The following is a 13,268-nucleotide window of genomic DNA, read 5'->3' as shown; positions in this document are numbered from 1 at the left end:
GCTGTGTGAGGGGCTATGGCAGCACTAGCCTGTCTCCAAAAGCCTGTCCCCCACCGCCCGGCAGAAGAATTAGTCAGGCACCATTTATCTGCGGGGAGGGGTCTCTGCCCTCCTTCTTTAGCTCCAGAGACAGTCATCTCCCTTCCTCCCCAATGATCGGGCACCCTCCCCCTGCCCTCCTGACGCTGCCAAACCTTGGGGGTGGGGGTGTCTGTGGGGAGGGCTGCCCAGCGATCAGCCGCAGAGTATACAGTCCCCTTGAGCAACGTCATGGAGGGCGGGGGGAGCTGCCAGGGGGTGGGAGATGCCCAGGGACCTGCAAAGCCCCTCTGGTGAGCTGGGGGAGGTGTGGAGGGCAGAGTGGTGCCCTCCAGGGCTGGGAGAGGAATAGCTCGGCCTCTTCTGCAAACCGGCTGCCTTCAGGCCAGGCCCAGCCAGGCAGCAGTCGTCACGTCCAATGCAGGTTTCCAGCCAGGTGTCCCCAGGGGTGAGGTCTACTTGCCCAGTTGGGCAACAGTCGTCGTGTCCACTGTGGGTATCTGGCCGGGTGCCCCCAGGGGTGGGGACTCCTCACCCAGCCTGGGGCAGCAGTCTTGCCGTCCACTGCGGGTGTCCAGCCAGGTGTCCCCAGGAGGGATGCTTGCCCAGCCCCCGCTGCTCACAGTTTCTCATCCAGCTGCAGCCCCTCGTTCTCCTGGGCCAGACTTTCCGGGAGGGGCAGTGGCAGGGCATCCTGCTGTCCGTCCAGGAAGTCCTGGATGGCCGAGGCGCAGTCCAGCCGCTCAATGGAGACCATGAGGCGGTGCAGGGTCTGAAGACTCCCGTTCTGCTCCTCAAACAGCTCCAGGACCGCCGCCGCTGGGCTGCGCTGACAAGACAGGAACCTGACCCGGGGAGGAAGAGGGGAGGGGGGTGAGGCCCATGAGGATGTCGGGCAGGGCCGGGACCCTGGGGGTGGGGGTGAGTGGTGAGTTCCTCGGTGGGGGGACGTGGGGGGAGGCTGAAGGGGAAGGGTATGGAGGCAATCTCTGGGTCCTGCGGGAGTTCAGGTTGGCAACAGAGAGTTACCTCCAGGGAGGGGAGAGGGTGTGGTCACTGCCTCTACCCTGGCACCGTGCCCCACTTCCTGTAGAAGGGAGAAAGGGGTGTGGGGGTGTACACAGGCCCCGAGGCCACATGGGTGGGGAGCAGGGCAGGGCTCATGGGGTTTGGGGCTCTCTGCTCTCCCTTCTCTGAAGGCCACAAAAACCGAGGCTGCTCCACTCCCCTAGCCCCTCCCTCCGAGACTGCAGGGCCCTGCCCTCCCTTGCCCCGCCCCTCCAGACCATGCCCTCCCCCGACTCCACCCTCCGACCGGTGGGGTACCTGATCTTCATGCCACAGAGGCCCAGGCGGGCCGCCAGCCTGCGCCAGTCGTTGCCCGTGACGCTGCTGGGCTCCAGGAGCATCTGCAGCTGGTCAAACAGCTCCCGGGGCAACCTGGGGGGGGCAGGCCGGGAAGGAGGAGGGTTTGGGGAGCATTTTCCGGGCCCGATCAACGCCCCGCTGCTGTTCTTCCCCGGGGCTCCTCCCCTGGGGGCAGGGGTAGCTTCCGCAGTAGCAGCTGTGGATCATCCTGGCCCCAAGGACTCCAGGGCCAGGGCACCTGCCTGGACCCCCTTCCAGTCCCTGGTCTCTGCCTCTGCTCTGCCCCGCTCCACTCACTGCCCAATCTCCTTTCCTTGTCCCCCATCCTTCCACACACCCTTCCCTGGCTTCCCTTCCTGTCCCTGGTCCCTCCCCACTCCTTGCCCAAGCTTCCCTCGCCCTCCTCCCACCAACCCAGTCTCCACTACATGCCCTTTCCCCTCTTGCAGTCAGACAGGTCCCAGGGCGTTTGGTCTATCCAAGGAAAAAGTTTTTTCCCTCCTGCAGGCCCCCCTGTTCCCAGAAAGGGATGTCACTGATCTGAGGCCAGAGGGTCCCTGGGCAGTGCCCCGTCCTCACCTATTGCTGAGTGCTGGTTGTAAGGCAGGAGAAGGAAGGGTCCAGGATTTCTCTTCTGATGCTTGAAACCTCAAGATCTCTGCATATTTGGTCTGTAAACCCTGAACCAGAGAGAGAGGCAGGGCTTAGTGGTCACGCTCACAATCACCATCACAGCTGGACCCTAGGTCAGTGCCCTGGATCGGCTAGCTAGGCGGGGTGTTTTGGAACAGACCGCCAGCTAGGCAGGGCACTGTGGGACAGACACCTCTGTTGTGGTTAGGAGTCCCCCTCAGATGGCTGCCTAAATTTAACTGGGACACCTGACCCTAACTCCAAATCCTAGCATTAACTCTAGCTCACTCCTAACCCTAATTCTAAGATTAATTAGGTCCCCATGTCTGAAAACTCCCGAGAGAGAAACTTTGGAGGAGGGGACAGCGTGGGCAAACTGGGTAGGGGTGGGTGAGTGGGCAGGGGGACCAGTCAAGGTAAGGTTGGATGAGCGAACCGGGGGAGCAAACTGGGTAGGATGTGGCCCTGGCTCTATTTTTAAATGAGGCCAGTGGGTGTTTCCTGGGTCAGCCGAGGACACGTTGTTATGTTATTCGTCAAGTGCTCACTATGTGCCACGCTCTGTACTGAGTGTCTGCATCAGGGCACCCGCCCACTCCAGCCCGGGCAACGGACGGCTAAGCCGGGGCAGCCCCTCCCTGACCAAGCCTGGATGACCCAGGCAGTTCTGCTCACACCAGGGCAGAGATCTCAAAGAGGAGCAGGAACCAGGTTAATGAAGGTGAAAATCAAAGGTCTCTGTACCACACGGCGAGGGGCGGGAGAGGTGAGAAAGGAGGGTCTCCGGAGACGAGCCGCAGCCAGAGACGGGGGAGAGAGGCCCATTCCAGGAAGCCCTCAGGCCTGGCACAGGGCCAGTGGAGGGGGCAGATTGGTGCCTCCCCACACTCTGCCTTTGGCTTCCTTAGTCCCCAAACCAGTGTGGGTGCAAACCCCACTTTCTGGGCCTGGGAAGCCCTGAGTGCTGTTTCTTTTCCTTTCCACCCTCCCGGGTCCTTCCGACAAACCGCCCTAACCCACTTCCTGCCACCCCTGGGTTCCCCCCCAGAGGCTCCTGCCATGGAGTGGGCGGGAAGGACCCAGCCCTGGCAGAACTGAGAGTCCCCGCAGGAAGGATCCAGGGCCAGGGTCTGCCGACCGGAGCTGCGACAGGGAGAGCTGTGAACGCATCTGGATGGGCAAGGGCAGTGGGGTTCCAAGGTTGGGGAGAGCTCAGGGCAGCTCACCGAGGGCCAGTGCCAGCCTTGCCTCACTCACTGGGGCAGGGACAGCAGCAGGGTAAGATGCCCGGCTCATCTTCCTGCAGAAACGATCTGGGCATGTCACTCCCCTTCTTAAACACCTCCAGTGGTTGCCTATCGTCCTCCGCTCCAAACAAAAACTCCTCACTCTAGGCTTCGAGGCTCTACGTCACCTCGCCCCTTCCTACCTCTCCTCCCTTCTCTCTTTCTACCGCCCACCCCGCACGCTCCGCTCCTCCGCCGCCCACCTCCTCGCCGTCCCTCGGTCTCGCCCGTCCCGCCATCGACCCCTGGGCCGCGTCCTCCCGCGGTCCTGGAACGCCCTCCCTCCTCACCTCCGCCAAACTGATTCTCTTCCCCTCTTCAAAACCCTACTTAAAACTCACCTCCTCCGAGAGGCCTTCCCAGACTGAGCTCCTCTTCTCCCTCTACTCCCTCTACCACCCCCCCTTCACCTCTCCGCAGCTAAACCCTCTTTTCCCCCTTTCCTTCTGCTCCTCCCCCTCTCCCTTCCCATCCCCTCAGCACTGTACTCGTCCGCTCAACTGTATATATTTCCATTACCCTATTTATTTTGTTAATATTGTACATCGCCTCGATTCTATTTAGTTGCCATCGTTTTTACGAGATGTTCTTCCCCTCGACTCTATTTATCGCCATCGTTCTCGTCTGTCCGTCTCCCCCGATCAGACCGTAAGCCCGTCAAACGGCAGGGACCGTCTCTATCTGTTGCCGACTTGTTCATCCCAAGCGCTTAGTCCAGTGCTCTGCACATAGTAAGCGCTCAATAAATACTACTGAATGAATGAATGAGGAGAAGGGGGTACAGGGTGGGTGGGTGAGATAAGCAGGATGGGCCAACGGAAGGGTAGAAGGTCATTTTACCACGGAAGGGATCGAGGAACCCTGAGGTCCACACTTCCAGTTTTTTGGGGCCCCCCTCTGCCAACCTCCCGGGGCTCCTGGTTCCCTTGCCCTCCGCCCCCGGCAACCCCGCACCCGGGCACTCACATCCTGGTAGGTGTGCATTGTGACAATAATCTCATTGGTTGGTGGGCAGCCGTCCTCATTCTCACCGGCTTCAAAGGAAAGGAGGAAAAGCAGGTGAAGATAGGAGGTGGGACCAGAAAGAAATCAGGCTGCCCCAGGGGCTTCCCACCTCTTTTCTGTCCCCCACACCCCATACAGCCCCTCCCAAGGACAGTGGTTATATCTATAATTCTATTAATTAAATAATTATGGTATTTGTTAAGGGCTTTCTATGTGCCAAGCACTATTCTAAACGCTGGGGTAGTTACAGGGTAATCAGGTATTCCCACATGGGGCTCACAGTCTTAATCCCCATTTTATAGACGAGGTAACTGAGGCACAGAGAAGTTGAGTGACTTGCCCAAGGTCACACAGCAGACCAGTGGTAGAGCTGGGATTAGAACCCATGACCTCTGACTCCCAAGCCCGGGCTCTTTCACTAAGCCACGCCGCTTCTATATTGATGCTATTGATGCCAATTTACTTGCTTTGTTGTCTGCCTCCCCGCTTCTAGACCGTGAGCCCTTTGTTGGGCAGGGATTGTCTCTGTTGCCGAATTGTACTTTCCAAGCGCTTAGTACAGTGCTCTGCACACAATAAGCGCTCAATAAATACGACTGAATGAATGAATGAATGAATGAATGAATGAATGAATGAATGACGTGGTCCCAGAAGTTACAACATTTGCAGGCAGTTTTGAGGCTGAAGGGAGGGAGTAGGGTGGGCTGCTCCCCCCCTCAGCTCAGGCCACTTACCTACACTGCCCCACACTCTCCTGGGCAGGAGGACGACACCCGAGTGGCCAGAGAGGGTCACCCGCTGGGGTCCGGCCACCGGGCAACTGCCCCGTAGGAACGAGGCAGGGAGCCACGGAGGTGGCTGGGAACCGAGAACACTGGGGTTACCTGCTTTCTTGCGGAAGCAGAAGGAGCGGAACGGACACTTCCCGTGCCAGATGTGCAGGTGAGGGACCAGCTGGCAGCTGCCGGAGTCCACGTTTTCCCAACCTGAGAGTGGAGCAGGGGAGGTTAGGGGGTCCCAGCATCAGGAGCAGCCAGGGGGACACCATGGGCTGCGGGAGGGAAGGAGGGGGGTCACCCAGGTTTGCGTGAGTTCACGGACAGGAGGGGGCTCCCGTCCCACCTCTCCTGGGTCCGTCTCCCCTTTCCCCACCATCCAGAGGGCTGGGTCTGGGCTGGAGGGGTTACAGGCCCCGAAGAAGTCCAGTCCAGCCAAAGCTGCCCAGAAGGAACCCAGAGCCCCTTCTCCCTCTAAAAGAAAGATGGGCAGGGAACGTGTCTGCTAATTCTGTTGTACTGTATCCTCCCAAGCACTTAGTGTGCTCTGCACATAATCAGCACTCCATAAATACCATTGACTGATTGATTGAGAAAGGTCCACCACCCTGGCTTAGTAGAGGTGCAGCGACCTAGGCTGCAGGGACATCTGGGATTCCCAACCAACCCACCCCGTTCCTAGATACCATCTTGCCCCTGAGAGTCCCCCCCACCCCCCTAAGTGTTCTGAGATCTCTGAGATCTCAGCCTGTCTACTTGTTTTGTTGTCTGTCTCTTCTCCCCCTCCTCCTCCCTCTTTTAGACTGTGAGCCCGTTGTTGGGTAGGGATTGTCTCTATCTGTTGCCGAATTGTACCTTCCAAGCACTTAGAACAGTGCTCCGCACACAGTAAGTGCTCAATAAATACGATTGAGTGAATGAACGAATCTCTGGAACCACCCAGGAAGCTCGTACGTGGTTGGGGCCTGCCCTGCCCCTTGGGGATCTGGCAACACCACTCTGGCCAGGGCCAGCCCCCACCCTCCAATCCCCTGGGGCTCACCCTCCCCTTACCGTCCGAAAGGTAGGTGAGTGCCAGGCACTGGTCTCCCCGGGCGCCGGTGAAGTCGAAGAGTTGGCAGGGCCCCCGGAGGCAACCCCCGTGTGGACGCTCGTTGGTCATCGCCCACTGGAGGGCACAGGGTGTGTTGTTCAGGAAGTAGACCCGCAGCTGCAGGTGGGACTGGCTGGAGGCCAAGGGTGAGCAGAAGATGGCAAGCTGGAGCCACTTGTGGGCGTCGTGCCGGGCCTGGGACTCCAAGACGCAAGTGTAGAGGCTGCGGGGAGGGGGGTGGGGTCATGTGGGTATGGGTGGAGCTGGGGGAGGGGGAGGCGGACACCTGGCTCTGACCCAGCTTCTGGGCGGCAGGAGCGGCGGCAGAACCATAGCAGCTCTGTGCCACGCCTCTCCCTGGACTCTGGGTCTTCTGAGCCTTCTGCACGGGGCCCATGGGGCTTGCATAGTCCCCAGGCAGGCAATCTACCCGCAGAAGACCGCAGGAATAACCATCCAGGGCCCTGGCGGGAGCGGGGATCAAAAGGGGCAGGCAGCTCCGATGATCCTTGCCCCGCCCGGGTACCGGGGACGGGGTGGGTGTGGGTGCAAAACCCCAGTTTGTCTCCACTTTGGGCCGGGAAAATGGGGTGACGGTAGGGAAGCGGCAACCGTGCCGGGAGGGGAGGAAGAATCAGCAGAGAAGTACATCGGTCTCAAACAAACAGATATGGGCAGACTGTCTAAGTAAGACGGACCAACATAGGCGAGATAGAGCAGACCAACAGACAGGACCCAGACAGGATGGGCCAAAGGGCAGAGAAATTACCCGGGTCAGAAAGACAGGGCGGTGGAGTTGTCGAAGCTTGACCCCGTGACCGGACCAGGGCTGACAGAGGGAGGGACAGGACCCCAGACCTCCAGCCCCCTCCAGACGGTATCTAATTCTCATCTGGGTATTCTCTCCCAGTGCTTAGTTCAGTGCTCTGCACCCAGAAAGTGCTCAATAAATCGGATTACTATTATAATAATAATCACGGCACTTGTTCAGTGCTTCTTATGTGCCAAGGACTGTTCTAACACGCTGGGGTAGATACAAGTTAATCAGGTTGGACACAGTCCCCGTCCCACATGGGGCTCACACTCTTAATCCCCACTTTACAGATGAGGTAACTGAGACCCAGAGAAGTGAAGTGACTGGCCAAAGGTCACAGAGCAGACACGTGGCGGAGTCAGGATTAGAACCCAGGTCCTTCTGATTCCCCAGCCCCTGCTCTATCCACTAAGCCACTGCTCTTCCAGCTGCAACCCCAAACATCTTCCTCCAGGGTCTTTGATCTGGTCAGTCCCAGGCCAGACCCCGACAGGGGCTCCTAATCACTCCAGGCAATTTACAATCTTTGACCTCAGTCTTCAAGGCTCCATTGACAGCACCCTGCCTCCCTGCCCCCCTTCCTTTCTCCCTGCACCCCAGTCTGGCCCTCTGCTCCCCTAGGCCAACTGGTTCCTCCCTTGCCCTCAGCACATCCACCACTCTGACTGAGCTGGAGCTATCCCTTGCCCATCCAACATGCTCTGCCCCGCTAGACTCTAAGCCCCTTGTGGGCAGGGGTCACGTCTAATTCTAGTATAGTCTCCTAAGCACTCAGTGCAATGCTCTGCACAGACTAAGTGCTCATTAAAAAATAGGAGAAGCAGAATGGCCCGGTGGATAGAAAACGGGCCTGGGAGTCAAAGGGACCTAGGTTATCCCAGCTCTGCCAAATGCTTGCTGTGTGACTTTCGGCAAGTTACTTAATTTCCCTGTGTTAGCTCATCTGAAAAATGGGGATTAAGACTGTGAGCCCCGACTGGGACACGGACCGTCCAACTTGATTATCTCGTGCCTATCCCAATGCTTAGCACTTAACAAAATACCAAAAAATCAATACCGACAATTGATTGATTCTCCACCATCCACGCCCCCCCACCCCACCTCCAGCATCTTGAAAATGCCCACCTCCTCCCCGGAGGCTCCATAAATCCACCTCCTCCGACTGTCAGTCCCCTGATGTCTCCTCTTCCTGCCACCCCTCCCACCAAGGCCCAGCACAATCCATAGCACATTTCCTGACGCCTCACCCCTGACCCCTGACCGACTGACTGAGAGTAGAGCATTATATTCAGTTCTGGGGAACGCACACTAGAAGCAAGACACTTTCTTAGTGCTCGGGGAGCAAGCCCTGAAGTAGGGTACAGTCTGGGACGGCGGGTCAGCATCTGTCCTTTCTTCCCAAACAGAAAGATTCTGGGCCCCTCGAGGCAGGGAACCACCGGGTCTTCTCCTCCCCTGAGCTTCCTCCAGAACTCTGAGCTCCGCACACGATGTGTGCTCAGTGCAGACCAAGCGATCGACTGGAGAGGCAGGAAAGGTGGACGTGACAGACAGGGGGTGGGGTAGCGAGTGGAGGAGGCTGGGGGATCAGTCCTCACCCTCCCCCCGGCCCCCAGTCCACCTGAAGTGAGAGAGCTGGATGCAGCATTCGTCGCGGGTAGTCCGGGCCTGGCTGCTGCCCACGGGATGCCAGTCCTTGGGATCCAGCAGGGCGGTGTCGCTGGTGAATGCCCGGGCCTGGCTGGGGAGCTGGGCACAGTGCTTGAAGGTCAACGTGCAGGGCCGGCGGAAGGAGGTGCCGTGGGGGCCGCAGGACACCACCGGGCTGACCAAAGCCTGGGACTTGGTCAGGGCTGGAGCGTCACTCAGGTCCCACACAAGCACCAGGGACACGCGCTCCATGCGCCCCGGCTCCACCGCACCTGGGGACGGGGACAAGGAGAGCATCAGGGCAGCTGGGTGGCAGGGAAGGCTGGGGAGAGGGCTCCTGGGCAAGCCTACTACCCAACTAGCTCAGGCAATCCAACCCCGGGCCGGAGCTCCTGCCATCTTCACCCCTCCAGGTCTCAGCTACGTTGTTCAGGTCACTCTGACCAGGTCCTTGTTTCCAACTCTCTCCCAGCAAACCTGGGGTCTCCTCTTAATGACAAGAATAATAATAATAATAATGATAATAATGGTATTTGTTAAGTGCTTACTATGTGCCAAGCACTGTTCTAAGTGCTGGGATAGATACAAGGTTGTCCCACGTGGGGCTCACAGTCTTAATCCCCATTTTAATTTAATCCCCCGTTAATCCCGGGGAAGCAGCGTGGCTTAGTGGAAAGATCCCGGGCTTGGGAGTCAGAGGTCATGGGTTCAAATCCCGGATCTGCCACTCGTCAGCTGTGTGACTGTGGGCAAGTCACTTAACTTCTCTGTGCCTCAGTTTCCTCATCTGTAAAATGGGGATTAAGACTGTGAGCCTCACGTGGCACAACCTGATTACTCTGTATCTACCCCAGCGCTTAGAACAGTGCTCGGCACATAGTAAGCGCTTAACAAATACCAACATTATTATTATTATTATTATTTTCCAGATAAGGCAACTGAGGCACAGAGAAGTTAAGTGACTTGCCCACAGACACACAGCTGACAAGTGGTGGGGCCGGGATTAGAACCCATGACCTCTAACTCCCAAGCCCGGGCTCTTTCCACTGAGACAAGCTGCTTCTCTATGAGCAGCCGGTGTCCAGGACAAACTGGACCCACCCTTCCTCTCCCTAGAAGCCCCGCAGCCCAGCAGGGAGTCCTCCCGGGGCCAGATCCAGCTGGAGCGGGGGGAAGAGCAAAGATGGAGGCAGAAGCAGAGAAGGGAGGGCAGGGGCCGAGATGGGGGCTGGGACAGGGGCAAAGGGACACAAGCGGGGCCGGTCACCTGGGGGGACGACTAGCGAGATGCCCATGTCAGGGAGCATGAGGCAGCCGCCGCGGTGGCCCACCTCTCTCCCCGTGAACACCAGAAGCTTGTGCAGCAGCCGCTCGATACGGACGCGGCCTTCGGTGGGGGTGCCCAGCTCGCGGTAGAAGGCCTCGGCCTCAGAGAGGGAGGCAGGGGTGCAGGGGCCCGGCGCTAAGCCCTCCAGGCTGGGCAGGGAGGGGCCGGCCGGCTCCGCGGAGACCCTCCGGCTGCCCCGGCGTCGGCCCCGTGGGCACGGCCAGTACAGGCACTGGGCCAGCAGCAGCAGGGCAGTGGCTATGGGCACCCCTGCTAGCAGCAGCGGCGGCAGCTGGGCTAGCGGGCTGGACTGGAGGAGGTCGTCGGGAAGGCACATGGCCCGGCCCCGCTGGGAAGTCGGCCGGAGCCGGGGGCCGGGTGGCCGCTTCGGGGCCGGGGAGGTTCCGTCCGGGGGAAAGGGAGGCGGCTTCCGGCTGGGCAGGGGCTCCGGTGAGGTGCGGGAGTCGCTCTCTGGCCCCAGGTGGGGTGGAGGGCTCTGTGGGGGAATGGGCGGGATTCCAGGTCCCCAGGGATGGTGTAGAGGGGCTCTAGGTGGGTAGGGCCACTGGCCTCAGCTGGGCCCCGACCGCAAGGACGGGGTGTGAGCAGCCGTGTCCGCCGGGGGCCTGTGGGAGAGCTGGCCGCAGGGGCCACCAGGGGTCATGGCCTGGGGGAGGAGGGGGTCCCCTAGGGTGGGCACGGAACACCAGACGGCCGGAAGTGGGCTCCCCGTGGGGGGCTCTGCAGGACGCTGGGCCCCTCAGCTCTGTAGATCTTGGGCGTGACGGGCAGGGTGGAGGCTCGGGGCAGGCCTGTGGCTTCTCCCACGGACCCAGAGTCTGTGGAGAGGGAAAGGGAGACCTCAGAGCTCGGGCCCACACCCTCCCTACCTTAGACTCTCCCCCACAGCTCTCCTCTCCCCGCCAGCTCCCTCACTCCTCCCGTCAGCCCTGCGGGCCCCTCCCACAGCCCCCAAAGCCACCAGTTCGAAGATTATTTGAAGATTATTTTCATATTGCTAAATATTCTAAGGCCCCAACAATCCATCAGCCCAGGTCTCCAGTGCTTTCCCTTGACCCTCTGTCCAGTCCCCTGCCTCTCTCTGCTCTGCTCCTCTCCCCTCACCGGTCCAGGGTCCCTGGGCCCTCAACCAAATGCCCGGTGGCACTCTGTGCTCCTGCTGCGGCCTCCACTTTAACGTTGTTACCCTGCCCCTGGTGGTCCCTTCTCTGAGCTCACACTGAGCCCTATGCTAAGCCTCCACTGAACCCTCTGCTGTGCCCACACTGAACGCTCTGCTGTGCCCCCACAGAATCCCGTGCTCACGCTGAGCCCCTCTGGGCCCACACAGAACCCTGTGCTCATGCTGAGCCCCCACTGTGCCCACACTGAACCCCGTGCTATGTCCGTGCCCTCCCCCAGGCCGTCCCGATACCCCGCAGTGCCCTCAGAGGGAATGGGGTCCGTTCCACTTCTCCAGGTCCCCACCCTCTCCCCACTGCCTCACCCCACCAGCAAGGGATTCCACTGGGGAAGATTTAGAACACAGAGTGCAATCGGCTGGAGAGCTCTCCGCTCCAAAATAGATCCGCTGCAGGGGGCTGGAAGCCAGGACAAAGGCTGGGGAGCCAGGGGGCCGGGGACGAGGAACTAGAGGCCGGGGATCTGGAGGGCCCGGGAATCAGAGGGGGAGGGGACAGGAGGCCTGGGAGACAGGAACTAGGGGCTGTGGAGCTGGAGGCCGAGGAGAAAAAGGTATACTGGGCAAACATGCCGCTGACCGGTCCCAGGGACAGGGAGGCCCCTTCCCCCTCTCGGTCCCGCCCTGGGCCTGCGTTCAACCTGCAGAGTGGGGGCCTCTCTGCTTTCCCTTGCCTTCCTTCGGGATGCCTGGAGCCGTGGCTAGCTGCCTCTGCTCGGGCCCACGGCTAGACATCTCCAAGTGACCCTTTCTAAACCTGACTTCAGTACGATTCCCCGGCCCCCAACTCTTCCAGCCCCTCTCCCCACCTCAGCTCTTAGCTCTCCACCTCAGTGCTCCTAGCCCCAGCCCAGATCCCACAGTGCCCCGGCCCCGCCCCACCCCTCACCCCGGATTTTCTGCTCCCTTGGCCCGGGCCCCAGCCCTCTCCCACCCATATCACCGGTCCCCACCCCTCGCACTGCAGTGTCCCTTGCCCCTGCCCCTCTCCCTTCTGGGGCCCCAGCCCCACCCCCTCCCTCCTTGGGGTGCTTTCTCCTGGCACTCACCCAGGCGTCCCCAGTGCTCCTTAGGTGCCGTAGGGCCGGGTTCCGGGTGGAGGAGAAGCCGCCGTTGCCGGAGGAGGAGGAGAGCCCGGTTCAAGGTGGGGCCGGTTGCTTCCGGGCGTCCAGCCCTGCCCCAGCCGGCTGACCTGGGGGGAAAGTTCAACCTGGCTTCCAAGTCACACTGCTGGCAAAGTCCAGCTGGGGCAGAGGGGCGAGGCCTGGAGACCCCAGAGGTGAGGCCTCCCCCCGGTCAGAAGTGGGGGGGGGCAAAGTGGGGGAAAGAGTGGGGGTCCTCTGGCAGAAGGGTCTCCTCCTGCCCCTTGGCGGCCCCTCTCACCTGCCCATCACGAGGGAGGAGTAGACTTTCAGCTGCGTCCTCTGGTGGTGCCAGAGAGGAGTCATCAGCCAAAGCTGGGACTGAGCACTTAACGAGAGCACTGGAGAGCTGGGGCTCAGCTTCATTCATTCAATCCTATTTATTGAGCACTTACTGTGTGCAAAGCACTGTACTAAGCCTCGAGCAGTGGGGATAGGAGAGCACTGGGCTGGGTCAGGACCAGAGACTTCCCTGCCCACTCCCACCCGGCCGCATGTCTTGCCACCCACTCTTTGACTGCCTCCACCCCATTCTGGGTCTGTTGGGGAGGGGGACCCCAAGGGCCAGGGCAGGACCCTGGCTCAGCCCCCTGCAGAACAAGCATCCACCCAGCTGTTCCTGCTCTGCAGGGAACAGAAACTCCTCACCACCAGCTTTAAAGCACTCAATCTGCTTGCTTCCTCCTACCTTACCTCCCCGATTTCCTACGACAATCCATCACCCTTACTTGACTCCGCTAACTCCAACCTACTCGCTGTACCTTGATCTAATAATAATGATTACGGTATTTGTTAAGCACTTACTGTGTCCCGGGCACCGTACTAATCGCAGGGGTGGATACAAGCAAATCCAGGTGGACACAGTCACTGTCATTCATTCATTCAATTGTATTTATTGAGCATTTACTGTGTGCAGAGCACTGTACTAAGTGCC

At 59.9% G+C, this 13,268-nt stretch overlaps 1 protein-coding gene across 1 annotated transcript; it reads right to left on the bottom strand.

The window, feature by feature from the left end:
* Nucleotides 1–83: 83 nt before the first annotated feature.
* Nucleotides 84–12,520, bottom strand: UNC5CL (unc-5 family C-terminal like). The gene is made up of 9 exons (XM_029069816.2): nt 12,242–12,520; nt 9,932–10,830; nt 8,636–8,936; nt 6,161–6,423; nt 5,216–5,317; nt 4,293–4,360; nt 1,987–2,087; nt 1,366–1,479; nt 84–884 (listed from the first exon to the last, which is right to left on the bottom strand). The coding sequence occupies exons 2-9, from the start codon at nt 10,326–10,328 to the stop codon at nt 659–661; spliced, it is 1,572 nt and encodes a 523-aa protein (XP_028925649.1). The 5' UTR covers nt 10,329–10,830; nt 12,242–12,520; the 3' UTR covers nt 84–658.
* Between the last annotated feature and the right edge of the window lie 748 nt (nt 12,521–13,268).

Source organism: Ornithorhynchus anatinus, chromosome 7, assembly GCF_004115215.2.
Source record: "Ornithorhynchus anatinus isolate Pmale09 chromosome 7, mOrnAna1.pri.v4, whole genome shotgun sequence".
Classification (NCBI taxonomy): Eukaryota; Metazoa; Chordata; class Mammalia; order Monotremata; family Ornithorhynchidae; genus Ornithorhynchus; species Ornithorhynchus anatinus.
This window is presented reverse-complemented; position numbering and strand designations above follow the sequence as displayed.

What these genes read in the sequence shown, in the direction of transcription:
- UNC5CL (XM_029069816.2), bottom strand. Translation starts at nt 10,328, where the DNA reads ATGTGCCTTCCCGACGACCTCCTCCAGTCCAGCCCGCTAGCCCAGCTG. An exon ending in ACTCACCTACCTTTCGGACG is followed by an intron (nt 5,318 to 6,160) that starts GTAAGGGGAGGG and finishes CTCCACTCTCAG; the next exon opens with GTTGGGAAAACGTGGACTCC. An exon ending in CTGCTTCCGCAAGAAAGCAG is followed by an intron (nt 4,361 to 5,215) that starts GTAACCCCAGTG and finishes TTTCCTTTGAAG; the next exon opens with CCGGTGAGAATGAGGACGGC.